Source organism: Chionomys nivalis, chromosome 24 (genome assembly GCF_950005125.1).
Source record: "Chionomys nivalis chromosome 24, mChiNiv1.1, whole genome shotgun sequence".
Taxonomy (NCBI): Eukaryota; Metazoa; Chordata; class Mammalia; order Rodentia; family Cricetidae; genus Chionomys; species Chionomys nivalis.
Window position 1 is genome coordinate 42,407,419 of NC_080109.1, and position 14,933 is coordinate 42,422,351.

At 45.7% G+C, this 14,933-nt stretch overlaps 1 protein-coding gene across 2 annotated transcripts in view; it reads right to left on the bottom strand.

Moving 5' to 3' along the window:
• Slc7a14 (solute carrier family 7 member 14) overlaps nt 1-14,933 on the bottom strand; it is a 111,100-nt gene that overhangs the window by 54,577 nt on the left and 41,590 nt on the right. For both annotated transcript variants that reach the window (XM_057757145.1, XM_057757146.1), the window contains exon 2: nt 267-726. In XM_057757145.1, the coding sequence (XP_057613128.1) occupies nt 267-570 (304 nt within the window). In that variant the 5' untranslated portion in view covers nt 571-726. The remainder of the gene's footprint in view (nt 1-266; nt 727-14,933) is intronic.

The window sequence follows — 14,933 nt, forward strand, 5'->3', positions numbered from 1 at the left end:
GTTACTCACTATTCCAGAAGAGGCTGGGGAGGTGGCTCCATTGGAAGGGTGTCTGCTGATCACACTGTCAGCATGGGTTCAATCTCCAGGACCTATATGGTGGAGGAGAGAACCGACTCCCACACATTGTCTTCTGGCCACCACACACAGGCTCTGGCATGTGCCCCCGCAGCACATAAATAAACAAATGTTGCAATAGATACTCTGCAAGAGTGGAATGAGCGGCCAAGCAGGTCAGTAAGCAACCCTGCCTCCTAGACACTCACCTGATAGTATGGACGCAACAGCAGCAATGATGAAGGACACTATCACGCCAGGTCCTGCCATTTCCTTGGCCACCAGCCCAGACACCACATACATGCCAGTGCCCACGCAGCTGCCGACTCCGAGAGAGATGAGGTCCACAGTGGTGAGCACTTGGGCTAGCTTGGTGCCATGCGCGGTGGTAGTCCCGGTTCCTTCTAGCATGGACTCCACTGGCTTGGTGCGCAGGATCCGAGAGTGCATTGCGTACCAGGCAGCCCCCCACTGCACCCGCCGGGGGTCCACGGAGGCCAGAAAGCCACTCATCGCGAAAGGTAGGGTTGCGGTGAAGGTTTGACGATGGAAAACGAATACAGAAAGAAGCCTTAGTGGATGGCCCTTGAACTCATGGAGCAATGAGTGTGTGTCCTTTTAAGAAAGGCCCACTGGGACCCAAAGCCGTCTTGACTTGAACATGAACGTCTGCAAGAGAAAGACAAGAAAGAAGATAAGAATAGTGGGAGGGAAAGGATGACTTGGAGACACAGTGGACATATGCTCTGAACAGGTGCAATGAGAATGTCCTTTGTGCTCACAACATGGGGACTTTTCATCTCTCTGTTCTCCCTTCTGAATTCCCTCCCAGTCCCATATCACGGTCTGAAGCTTGCCCCGCATCTCATAATCACCCCAGAGACTGGTTTAATATAAGATCCACTGTAAGCCATTTCCTGTCTCTGTGCTTCAGTCATAGGTGTTCACAGGCCAATAAAGTCTTGACCAGAAATAAGAAATTCTGAAAAGATGCGTGTTCCCTCTCTTTGCAAATTCCAACCATACTTCAAGAAATTAGATTTTTCTCTAGGAATCTCATGCTGGGAGAAGGAAAAGTTTGGGGCCCTGGAGCCATCTGGGAGAGTTCATTCCCTAGAAAGATATGTCACATGGTTCTGACACCTCGCAAGAGAGACTGAGACCTGCATGTTGGTATTGGGATCATGAATAAGGGCTGCTCCACTATGCATACCTTCAAATAGTCCTTTAGTTAAACCCATAGCTCATGTGAGGACCCTGAAGATGGATTGGAAGAGGGCTTCAAGCTTTTTGTTTTCTTCCAGTGTTGCCACACCGAATGTTTCTCCCTTTGTTTTTAGCTACTTGTTTGTCTTTTTCACTTGTCCCCTGTAGTTGGTAAGTTTTCTGTTATTGCTTTCTGGTGAAAGCAACTCAGGGAATGAAGGTTTACAGTTCCAGGGGGGTGGTGTAGGTGGAATTTTCCTGTTCTGCCAGTCGCTCCCAAATAACCACTCAGAGCTTATACTAATTACAAATATTTGGCTAATAGCTCAGGCTTATTACTAACTAACTCTTACATTTAAATTAGCTTATTTTTTTTTTTTTAAATCTATGCTTTGCTGCATGACTTGGTATCTTTCCTCAGCAAGGCATGGCCATCTTGCTTGTGTCTGCTTGTGACTTCTGACTCTGCTCGCTTCTCCCAGCATTCTCCTAGCATGGCTCTCCTGCCCAATATCTTCCTGCCCAGCTGTCGCCCAGTCAGCTTCTTTATTAAGCAAATCACAGTGACATATATTCATACCGAATAAAGAAATATCCCACAGCAGGGTAAAGTCAGTCGTGGTGGGGATGACATGGCATTAGGCGGGAAAAGCATGCAGCAGATGCAGGAAACTGGCTACCAGTGCTTCCAATAACACACGGGAAGCTGAGAAGGAACAGGAGTATGGTGAAGCTAGAAAATCTCAGAGCCTATGGATGTACTTCCTCCAACAAGGCTCCACATCCTGAAAGTTCTACAATCCTCTCAAATAGAACCACCAGCTGGGAAGCAAATGCTTAAATACATGAGCCTATGAGCGACATTTTTCATTCAAGCCACCGTCCCTATTGAGGACAGGCGGCTGAACCTAGTTCCTAGGTCTGCCAGGGCCTAGGCTCTGACCCAACAGCTCCAGCAACTAAGTCATCTGTTTGCTGTTAATGCCATGGCAGGTCAGTGCACGCATGTAAGAAGCTGAGGACGAGACCTGGTTCATAGGAAGCACTCAGCTGCCTCAGCTCCTATGTACTTCTTACTTGGCTCCGTCAAGATTTGATGCTGGGTGTATACTTTGTGAACACAACATCCTCATTTGTAAAAACAACAACAACAATAGAATGTAAAATTCGATCCCTGGTTCTTAAGAGGGGTCATGCCACTTATGGAGCTGTTTTGAATTTGAATTTCAAATAAAACAGAAAACGTTTTGGGCACTTTCTTGCTTTGGAAGATTATTCGGTGAGGAATTCTGCTGACCTCTGGGGTGGGCTGGGCTAACAGTGAAAACACACAGGATGGTGGCATGTATCTCTGGCAGATCTCCCTTGAGGTTCTTGAATATAAGCATCTTGGCAATGGTGATCTGAGCCTCAATACTGAACTTAAAAGTCTGCCTGATGTATCAGCATGCGGGATATTTTGGATGGTCTTAAAATATCTAGACACTGAAACTTCCAGTAAATCAACTCTAGAGTAAGTGAAATGGGGGTTGTAATTTGATATGTTTGGAATTTAACAGGGCTTGTTCACCATCTGGGGAGACTGAGTTTCCCCCAGCGATGCTGTTCATGGGATTGTGCTGCTCTCAGCCCCTTTTAACAGCTGGCTGGTGGGAGTGTGCATGCCCACAATGGGTCTTCACTAGCTCGCTGGTGAGAGTGTGCATGCCCACAATGGGTCTTCACTAGCTCGCTGGTGAGAGTGTGCATGCCCACAGTGGGTCTTCACTAGCTCGCTGGTGAGAGTGTGCATGCCCACAATGGGTCGTCACTAGCTCGCTGTGAGAGTGGGTGTATCTACAATGGGTCTTCACTTAATACGCTGGATAGTTTTTTTGGTCACCTGGACACAAATTGAGACATCTGGGAAGAGGCAACCTTAATGGAGAAAATGCCCGGGAGGCAAATCTGCAGGCATTTTCTTTGTTGATGACTGATGTAGGAGAGCGCTGATGTAGCGCCCCCCCCCCCCGTATGCCTTGAGGCTACTTTCTCTAGCAGTCAGAAGCTCTATAGGATTCAAGAAAGAAATTTGGAAGGATGTGCAACATTGAGTCTGAGAGCTGCACTGGGAACCCTAGGCTATTTACACACAGAAGTCCCTGCCAACGTAATCCGTAGCTATTGTTAGCTTTGGATCAGGGTCTTGCTAGGTAGTGTGCCTGGTCTTAAAGTTGGTGATTCTCCTGCATTCTTGTCCTGAGTGTTGTGATTACAGGTGTGTGTCACGACACCTAGCTAATATACTTAATTAATACTACTCATCACATAATGTTGTGCTTCTCACTTCTTGAAGGCTTTGCAAAAACACTGACTAATCAGGAGAGTTAGGTGAAATGCAGGAGGTTGGTTCACAGGGTTTGGGGACAATCTTTTGGTTTAATTTTCTCCTGGAGCCTTGTGTCTATATAGTGCCCTTCCTCCTTGTCAGGTCCAAATTCTGACCAGTAGACAAAAACCAGCACTTTTTGGGAACTTGTGAAACCAATCCCTCTACCAAAGGAGCCACTTCCTTTTCCTTGGCAGAAGAGATAAAAGGCTTCCTGTAGTGTCTATTAGTTTATCAAACACGTGGCGATCTCCATGGCTACCTGTAGTGTCTGTTAGTATATCAAACATGTGGTGGTCTCCAGGCGCCCTCAGTATCACAAGTACCAGCTACACATTTCAGAGTCATGCTGACGCCTGGCTCTTCTCCTCCTGTTCCTTACTCTGAACTTCTCAGCTCACGGGCATCCCTCCCCTAGCTCTTCATCTCTCCTTAAAACCCTGATAATTTGGCTTTGTTCCTTCTCTTTTGTCTTCTGCTCTTGGTCCTCTGGCTCCAACCACCCATACCCATGCCCACTCTGCCATGTTCAGTCGACTACTTTCTCTCCCTGCTCTGCACTCTTCCAGATGCCTCTGGATGTTCTCTGCAAATCTACAATAAAACCTTCCCCTGAATCATACCTTTGAGCAGTCATGTGATCAGTTTATACACTACTCCCCCCTTCTCCTGTTCTTCATTTTTCTTCCTTTATCATGCTTTCCCTCCATCCATAGCCTCTCTCCTCTTCTTCATCTTCATCTTTCCATGTCTTCTTTCCTGATTAATGAAGCAATAGGACCCATGGATCACAGGGTCCTACTTTGGTTGTGGTCTTACAGGAAAATGAGTGTGGAGGCAAGGCTGCTCTTCACACCTGATTGGTGCTGCACTGGTTACTTCCTGCCTAATTGGTGGTACACTGTATTACTTCCTGTCTAATTGGTGGGGCACCGTGTTACTTCCTGTCTAATTGGTGGCACACTGTATTACTTCCTAATTGGTGGTGCACTGTGTTACTTCCTGCCTAACTGGTGCTGCACCGTGTTACTTCCTGTCTAACTGGTGGTGTACCATGTTACTTCCTGCCTAATTGGTGGTACACCGTGTTACTTCCTGTCTAATTGGTGGGGCACTGTTCAGCAGCCTTAACAAACTAATAGAGACTGTGAAAGAAATAAAACAGAAGTGACATCACCAGTTGACATATCGAGGTGGATGGGAAGTTTCACAAGGCCCCAGCCCCAGATGAAGAGCTACAGGCAATCAATGGCTGCTGAGAGAGAAAGAATCTTCTCCAGGGACAAAGCCCCTGGTTGGCTAGCCAGTCCCAAGTGGTCAGTCTTAAACGTGTACATGCCAGCAATGCTAAGTGGACTCAGTAGGTTATGCATGCACACATGCACATATATGTAATTCTTTAATGATTAGAGGAGGCCAGAGAGATGGCTCAGCCGTTAAAGCCTAGGCTCGCAACCAAAAAAATATAAGAGAAGAGGTCATAAACTTGAGAGGGGATGGGGATAGGGAGAGGGGAACATGGAAATTATGTAAACACACTACTCGTGTGAAATTCTCAAAAATGAATAAAAATAAAACTAAGAGTTTCAGGGGTGGGAAGTTCTCTGGAGACCCGGCATTGGGGGCTGTGCCCAGGATCAGGGAAGTTCTTGGTAGAGTGAGGAGAAAGATCTGAGTGCCATGAATGAGTTAGGTGAACAGCAGCAGCAACCTAGCACGAACCTTTGCAGAGGAGACAAGGGAGGCAGGAAAGGTGCAGAAGCCTGCCCAAAGGCACAGCCTTCTCAAGAGTGGTACGGAGCTTGCCATATGCCCTTGCAGGGCTGGTGGCAGCATTCCTGACTGTCCTGATGAAAATGCACACGAATCAGACAGTCTGGCAAAAGATCTGTGGTGTGAATTTGACTTTAAAGGCCTCGTGGAGCTACTGGGAGGCTTCATTCAGTGGGTACCATGGGATCATGGCTTCTTTGCAACGTCATTGTAGCTGCTATGCAAAGTTTAGCATGAAGGGGAGGCCATTTGCAAGAGACCCAGAGGTGGAGCAAATCCCTGCTTGTGAATTTTTACAAGCACAATTCAGGCAAGATCTGTAGTAATCACTCAAACTGTTGGCTACAGAGTTCTGTCACTTACACTACAGAGTTGAAACCCAAAGTCAGGTGACTGACAGGTGACCTCACCCTTTGAACAGGACTGAACTTTAATTAGTCAGGACTATCCTTATTTGCATAACTCTGATTTACATGACCCTCATTTGCATGGCAGAGACTGCGCTAGTGGAAATGCCATGTGTGAGGCTCTCGCTAACCTTCCCGAACTGTATGCCCCTAACTGGACTGTCCTCCTGGGAATCATGTGAATTACATGCCAGGGAACTACACACAAGGAAGCTCACCCTAATCCCAGACGTACTCTTCCCAGGTGACCCCAAGTCCTATTTTCCCAGGCTGAAGGAGCACTGTACTTACAGCTCAGCCTGCTTCTCTCTTGAGGTGCCCTGGATAAACTAATCCTATGCCAGTGGCTCTCAACCTTCCTAATGCTGCGGCCCTTTAATACGGGTCCTCATGTTGTACTGACTCTCAACTATAAAATTATTTTTTATTTTTTATTGCTATTTTGTGACTATTATTTTGCTACTGTTATGAATTGTAATGTAAATAGACGTGTTTTCTGATTGTCTTAGGCGGTTCCTGTAAAAGGGCGATTCTACTCTCCAAGGAGTTGTGACCCACAGTTGAGAACAACTGTCTATGCTGAGCTAGAAGGAGACTTCAGAAGCCATGTCAATGCTCTTTCTATTACCATGGTGGCTGGCCACTCAGGACTCTACATTTAGTTGAAAAATTATCAAGTCCTTTTTGTCAGCAATGGGGTGGACAGAAGTGTAGAAGCGAGTGGGGCGTTGGGCTGCTGCAGAGAGAGATTAGCAGGCAAAGAACAATTCAACCACTATTGGAAAAGCTGAGGAAAAGGTCTGTGACCACATATAAACACAGACAGCGCCATTCCCAGGGCTTTGAGGGGTGTTTGTGTGCCTTTCCATCTTCAGAACCCTTTGCGGTGACTCTAGACTGTACATTGGGATTACCAGGGAGTTTGCAGATACTCTGGAGGCCTGTGATACACCCTAGAATTTCGGTTAAATTTTCTGGAGGTATGATTATATATAGGGATTTTAAACAAACAGACAGACAGGCAGACAAAAAGTAAGGTTGAAGCCCAAAGCGTCAGGCCAGGCATAGTGATGCGTTATGTATGTATGCCACAGGGTGGGGGTAGTCACCATGACCTCGCTGTGTTCTATTCTGTTCTGGGTGGGTTGGTGGGGTCTCTTGGCAGCCCTTCTGTGACAGCAAGGGCTGCATGTTTTACACTGTCTGCATTTGCACCCTGGGAGACTTGTCCTGGTCAGACCTGCTGAAAGAACACCAGAGCCACCAAACAGACGCGCAGATGCATCAGGGAGACAACAGCTTCTATTTGCATTCCGAACTCTTGGTTACAAGAAACTGTAGTGAAAACATGGATAATTAGTTAGAACAAGGGTGAAGGTGCAAGATTTCTTCCTAGATTAATTTCAAACTCTAGGCAATTCCTGTGAGCTCTTGTTTGCTTGAAATGAACAGGAGTTTAGGGATATTTCCTTTCTTGTAGGAAATTTCCTGGAGAGAACAAAATGTAGAAGAGGAAGCGTGCTTCTAGGTGACTGCCGATGATATCCATATTCATGATCCACAGGCTATGTTAGTCAGCAAGAGTTGTTTTTGAAACTCACGGCTGTGGTCTTTCCAAGATGAGCAATAAAGACGTGTTGTGCTTTCGCTAGCACTTGAATGCATCTTTCTCAAATACTTCAGAGTTATCACGGGGAGGAGTCAGTCTGCTTTTGCTGGTGTGCTTGTCTCTTCATGGCTCCAAGTCTGATGATGCTAAAGGCAGGTTTGTTTCAGGACAAAAATGACTGCGGTCCCTCAATAAATAGGTTAGGTTGGAACCTCTGTTTGGTGGCTGAGAGGGGAGGAAAGCTAAGCCGACAAAACAGTAAGCAGTCAAAACCCCATTCCTACCCTGCTTTCACAAAATGAAACAAACAAACAAACAAAAAAACCCTAAAGATTATGTAAATTCTTTCACGACATTCCTGGTAGATAGTCCAGTCTTTGCTGGCACATTTGGGCAGCGACAGAGGCAGCCTTTTGAGTGGCTGGCCCAGAACAACCACTACAGAGTCCTTCCAATCAGTCCTCAGGCAAATGGTATTTTAGCTAGGAGTGAATCTGCCTGGTTTGGTAAGTACTGCTTGGTGACTGCAAGTCTAAGGGACCATCTGGGGTCCCTTGAACGTCTACATCTCAGGGTCGAGCGCTAACCTACCAGCTGCACTGATTTTCCGAGACGCTGAGTTCTGGCTCTTGACTAATGTTTCAGAATTCCAGATTTGTCCTTCCTGGCTCTGCCCCTGAGTTCCGCCATCTCTAAGGTGGGGTAATAGTGGTGTGTAGCTCACAGCTGCGGGACAGAACGGAAGAAAGGCGTGAGGCCAAAGGCGTGAGGCCCTCAGGGTAAGCGTGCACATTGTCAACACTTCATCTGCTGTGGCTCTAATGATCTTTTGGGGCCCTCTGCAGAACTCACGCCCATGTTCAACTCTCTGAGAGCCCTTGACCTGTTGCCCAGCCCTCATTCAGGATGTTTTCTGCAGAAGCTGCCCAAGTTTTCTCCTGACTGTAGACCACACTGTACGCTATTTACTCAAGGGACTCAAGTTACCTGCTCAGTCAAGCCTGTAGGGACAGCTTTCTCCCTCCCTGTGCGTCTTCATCATGGCAAGAGATTAGGGTGGAGAGTGTGGTCATATGATAGCACCGAATGGCTTCCAGTTCCCCAGGGTACACCCGGTAGTAGGAGAGAATGGACTCCCACAAGTTCTGGTCTCCATACATGTGCAGTGACATGTATACACACCCCCACACATATACACACGCACATTAAATCAATATTTGTAGTCTAAAATTAGCATATGAAAGAAGTCATTTGGCAAAGAGGAAGACGGGAGAATCTTCCTCACCAAGGTTGACATGTAATAGACAAAGTACAGGTTAAAAGCAATGTGCCTTACCCTCTCTGAGGATTGGATGGGGGTGAGGTGGGAATGGGAGGAGGGGAGGGAGTGGGAACTTGGGTTGGTATGTATAATGGAAAAAGTTAGTTTGCCTGCCTTCCTTCCTTCCTTCCTTCCTTCCTTCCTTCCTTCCTTCCTTCCTTCCTTCCTTCTTTCTCTTTCTTTCTTTCTTTCTTTCTTTCTTTCTTTCTTTCTTTCTTTCTTTCTTTCTTTCTTTCTTTCTAAAATGAATTAAAAAAGGAAAACAAAACAAAACAACCCACCAGGGCCCCCAACCCAGAGCCTGATTAGTGAGTTTCTGCAGTGACGACAAAGCAGCTCCAGATTTCAATAGATTACACAATGGCACGTGTCTCTTGCTCTGGATCTATTCAAAACCGTGGGTTTTTAATAAATCTAGACTATGAGTCTGTGACACAAAGCCGTCTTACACCAGGAGCCAGACCGAAGGAAGAATCTGCACCTGATATTTCCTGTTTCCTGACTCGCTGTTGACCAAAAAAGACATCTGACCAAGCTTGAATTTGGTGGGTGGGGTGTATTCTCTAGGAGAGCCAGTGTTCTGCTAAAGGAGGGTGTGGTTGGTGATTGGTAATGTCTCAGAGCTCTCACTACATATGGGGCATATAAATGTATTTTTCTTTTTTATGTATGTATGTATGTATATGTATGTATGTATGTATGTATGTATGTATGTATGTATGTATACAATCAAGTCTCATGTAGCACAGGTTAACTTCAAACTCACTATGTAAACCAAGGCTGCTCTAACACCTTCACTCCCAGACCTTGGGATTGTAAGTCTATACCACCACTCCATATTTTTCTTTGAGTCCAATTCCTGTCCCTGCCATTCCCAACCAAAGAATGAACAGTCTGTCTCTCGGACACCTCTAAGCTTAAAGAGAGTCTGCCTTATCCACTCCTGAGCAAATACAGTGAATTCCATAAAGATGTGAGCATCGATTTCCTCTAATGGACAGCTTAAACTAAAAGCTTATCAGCTCAAGACACTAAGCAGAACAAAACAAAACATAGCTAGTTTATCTTCGTTTGCTTGAAGTAAACAATTCTCAAAGGGGGAAAAACTGCTGAGGATAATTAATCTCTATGTGGTCTGGGACAACATTCCTACTTAGGAGTTTCCCATAGGGCCTGTTCACCAGTGCTCTAGGGTGGAGGATGTGATCCTACTTAGGAGTTTCCCATCGGAGCCTGTTCATCAGAGCTCTAGGGTGGAGGATATGATCCTACTTAGGAGTTTCCTATGGGGCCTGTTCACCAGTGCTCTAGGGTGGAGGATGTGATCCTACTTAGGAGTTTCCCATGGGGCCTGTTCATCAGTGCTCTAGGGTAGAGGATATGATCCTAATGTTTCAAGAGAGTTCCTGGCTGTCTTCCAGGAGAGCAAGAAGCTTGGTTAGAGACCTGGCCTTTAAGCAGTGAGGGCTGCTGTTCTCCAGTGCCTGGCAGTTGCTCTCTCTCTCCCACCATGGGCTCCAAGTACAAGGTCTCTGCTGAGACCATGCTTCCCAGAGTGTGGCCACAGCCTGACATCACCTTAGAACTATGAGGTGTCATGTGATACTCACTGCGGAAACAGTCGTAACAGAGCCAGAATACAAAAAAGACCAATATCTCCCAGATTTCCCTGGAAGACCTTTCAGAAGAGACAAACCAAACAGAATGTCTTTTATCTTTCCATTCCACTGTAATGAATTTAGGAATCTGTATTAGATAGCACGGCAGAGGTGTTTAATGAAGTCCTATTATGTTACCTAGTTAAAAATGGTTATCATGCACGTGAATTACCATAAGACAAAGAGTATCAGAAATTGGCACCAAGGGGCTTCAGGGCCGCAGCTCTGTTCTCTGGATCTTCTCACTGGCCTACCGCTGGAAAGCAGCTTAGGACTGCCTGTCCACAGCTCTTGCCGTCTGCTGGCTTGATCAATATGGGTAGAGTTAGCAATGTGTTAGGGAAGTGGGCGTGCGGGAGGTTGCATGTTTGATCCCAGCAGCCTCTACATCCCAGTGTGGCTGTATCCACTCATTAGACAACGCTTCCCCTCAGGGGGCTTCTCCATATGTCTTCTCTCTCTGTCCTCCAAACTCCTCTCCTCCTCTCCTGCCTTTTCCTTTTCCTTCCTTCTGGCTCTCTCTCACTCTCTCTCTCTCCCTTCTATTATTCCTTCCTCCCTCCCTCCTTCCTCCCTCCCATCTTCCTTCCCTCCCTCCCTCCCTTCCTCCCTCCCTCCCTCCCTCCCTCCCTCCCTCCCTCCCTCCCTCCCTCCCTTCCTTCCTTCCTTCCTTTCATCAGATATCTAACTCCAGCTTCTTTGACCCTTCTGCATGGGCTCAATACCAGCGATTCTGCAGGAAGTGTCCAAACTCAGAGGTAGGTTAGGAAGCAGGCTTTCAGCCTTCCTAGCATGGCCATGGTTGAACTACCCACTCCGTATCATGTCAATCAATGCAATATCTATCCCCCTGCAGCCACTTTTCATTAGCAAGCCCCGTTTGATACAGCGACTTGTAATTACAATGCAATATTGTAAGTTCCAAAGTATATTTGTAGGTGATGCCTACGGTGGCCTTTTACACAAAATTCTGATTTCACCTTTTGAGATTTCTACTGGCCATTCTGATATAATGGAATCAGAGAACATTTGTGTTAGCAAACCACCCAGACTGGCACCTTCACACCATGTGTCCTCAGTGTCAGTGAACTCCAGAAGCCAATTTATACCCATTTGGGCTGCATGAACATCTCAGCACGTCCTTACACCCAAGTCAGAAACACCAACTGGACGCCTAAGATACTGTGGGAAGGGTTGACTTTACTGAACACTACCTTATGCAGAAATGCTGTTACAAACCCAGCAGGACACACTCCCATGTGAGGTCCCTCTTGCTTCTCACACATGCTCAGTGACCTAAAACAACCTGAGGTCGTCGGTTTATAGTTCTGAGTCTTCATGCGTCTAGAAAGAAGTCTGTCTCCTTTGCATTTCCAGCTTGAAGAACTTGGAGGTCAGCTCTTTAACTCGACTTGTGGTCCTTCCATCATCCACATCACCAGTATGGCATCTTCCTCTAAACTTCCTGCCTCTCTCTTCTTCTCTCCTCCTCCTTTCTCACTCAGTGTCTGATTTAGGGCACTGAGCATGCTTGGCATTCACTCTAAACTCTGCCTCCGGCTCTAAAGGGTAGCCCAGGCTGGCCTTAAACTGAGTCCTCTGGTCTCACCCTCATCACTGCCGTGGTTACTGCCATGTTCCATCACAGCCAACTCAGCCTTTCTTATGAGGACCTTGTGTCACTAAATGCTATTTCTGGAAGAGGAAGAATAAAGGGCTCCTAGTTCAAAAGTTAAGTGTGCCAGCACAGGACAGGGGGCCATGGAAGTGATATATGCCCTAGCATAGAGGATGATCTCAGCTGCCATTCCTCAAGTGCCATCTACTTTGTTTGTTTTAAACAAGATCTCTTATTGGTCTGAAGCTTAGAACTTGCCAAGTAGGCTAGGCTGGCTGGCCAGTAAGCCCTAGGGATCTGCCTGCCCCTGCCTTCCCAGTACTGGGATTATGAGTCACCATGACAGCAACCTTTGTTACTGTCATTATGCTGGTGCAGTGGAAGCAAACTCCGACCCTCAGGCTTGCAAGGAAAGCAGTTACAGCTGAGCTATCTCCCTCGCTTCTGACGTTGCTTACAAAAAGGAAAACAGACCCAAATCCCCAGTGTTTATTGTTCTCAGTACACACTGTTTGCCCCACTGGGCTCAGTGGGTTTCTGTTTCCTTATAGGAGCCAAGGGAAGGGAGGAGAGCCAGCCAGCAGTGTTTCTTAAAACTCTTCCCAGTGACGTGGTCTTGATCAGCACCCCTCTTCTGAGTCAAGAGGACACACAGCTCAGGCAGGAGTCTTCTAAATGTGTTTGTTCCTGGTAGTAATCAGTTGACACCCCTGTGGATGCTTGGGGGAACCCCACAAGTAGATACACCCCATGCCTGCAGTCTGGGTTCTCTATAAATAGAAGCTCCCTCCCAAGTCAGCCGTTGGAATTTGGATGACTGACTTTGCACCTCTGGGTTTGGAGTTCACACTGGAAACAACTTTTTCTCTCTCTTCCCTGTAGATGCTCTGGATGTGGCAGTCATGGAGTCTAACCACCTGTCCTTTTGAGATTCCTTCCTTAATCCTCAAAAAATAAAATGAGATTAAAATAAAATCTAGCTTTCTAGAGCCAGTACTGGAAACCTGATAATTTTAATGAGACAGACCCCTTCCGTTTTTGTGATCCAACGACAACCAGATAAAAGGAATCTTAAATTATGTATGCTCCATGAACTTTGAGTTCTCCACAAAAGCTGGCTCTTCCATACCCAACCCCGCTTTGCTCCCGGCCTGTACTGTCTCAATACACACTGTTTGCCTTGCTGGGTTCAGTGGGTTTTTATAAATATTGGTTAAGCTCCTGGCATTGTACATGCAAGGTGCACAGATAAAGCCTGAGAGCAGGGTCTTTCCCTCCCAGGGTTTGCAGGCTGACTGGGGAGACAGGTGTGAGGTGACCTCGGTGTGATGCTAGCTGGTCTCCCTGCCAGACTATGATTCTTTCTCCCGTTTAATTGCCCTTTCATGGTATACTGAATCCAGTCCCACACGTCCCTGTTCCTGTGGGACTCAGTTTACAACTCCTCAGTCATTAAACGTTATGTCAACCACTAGAGCCTCCTGTTCTCTGGTTTCCTATGGAACTTCCATTCTAAAATTGTCTTGTGAAGATTGTCTAGCACTTGAGGGCTAGGGTTTCTTCTTCAGTCTCTCTGCTGATTTTGCTTCACAAACAAGGACGAACGTGCTTGCCATGGCCTTCGGGGCGCTACATAGCTTTCCGTCTGCTACATTACTGAGTTCATCTCTTACTACCTCTTCTCTTGGTTTAATCACAGCGAATTCCTCTTTCTACCATGTCCTGAGCCTTATTTCCTGTCTCTGGAATCTATTGCCCTGGGCCTTTGCATGGTTTATCCCTCAGTATTTCAACCTCAGCTGACATGTTACTTCTGCAGTGATTTTAGCTCTATCTAAGCTGAAAGTGTTCCTCGGTGCCCTGTGCTTTATTATCTACCCATCATCATCATCTTCTTCTTCCCTCTCTTTCTTTCTCTGTATCTATCTGTCTATCTATGTCTGCCTGTCTATGTATCTATCTATGTATCAGCTATATATCTGTATATCTATGTATCATCTATGTATGTATGCATGTATTATCTATCTATCTATCTATCTATCTTCTATCTATCTATCTATCTATCTATCTATCTATCTATCTATCTTCTATCTATCTATCTATCTATCTATCTATCTATCTATCTATCTATCTATCTTTTATTTATCTATTGCTCATTCATCCATCCATCTATCCATCCATCCACCCACTCATCCACCCATTCATTCTTTCTTCCATCTATCTACCTACCCATCTCTCCATTCATTATTAAGTCAATTTCCTGTTTGGACACTTATTTAAGTGCCAGTGTTTTTCTTATCTGTCTCTGCCTCTAGACTGTGAATTTGACGGCATAACCTTGGCTAACTCTCCAGTGGTTCGAGTAGGCACTCCTGCAAAGTAGGCAAAGGACACATGTGTGTTTCTCCACATGACTGGCTTTGGAGTATTGAGCACAAGTTCATTTCCTCATAGAAGACGTAATTTCCCACAGTAGTTTGTGATGATCTCTGCAATTTCGGGACATCTTCTGCAATGTAAGATGTTGCTTTGCTAACTAGTCTGCACCAATGCAGAGAATACACAACAGTAGAACCCATCTGGTTCAAGTCCCAGATTTTACAAATGAAAAAACTTTCTTCCCTTTAAGAGGCCTCCACAATTTCTTTTGAGAAACAAAATTATCTGGGAACAATTACATCTAGTTATAAATGAATTGTTTCTATATGACTTTTATTTTTTATATCCACTAAGTCAAGGGAAGCCTGAATAAGAATTACACAGAATTAAAACGTTAAAATATTTAATATTAAAATATTAAAATTTAGCTAAATTTAGAATTACAGTTTTTGAATAGATGCTCCACACAGCTCCTTGGAAACTTTGGGTTTTCATCCAATCATTGTGGCAAAACCTGATAATTCATAGTGTACTCAG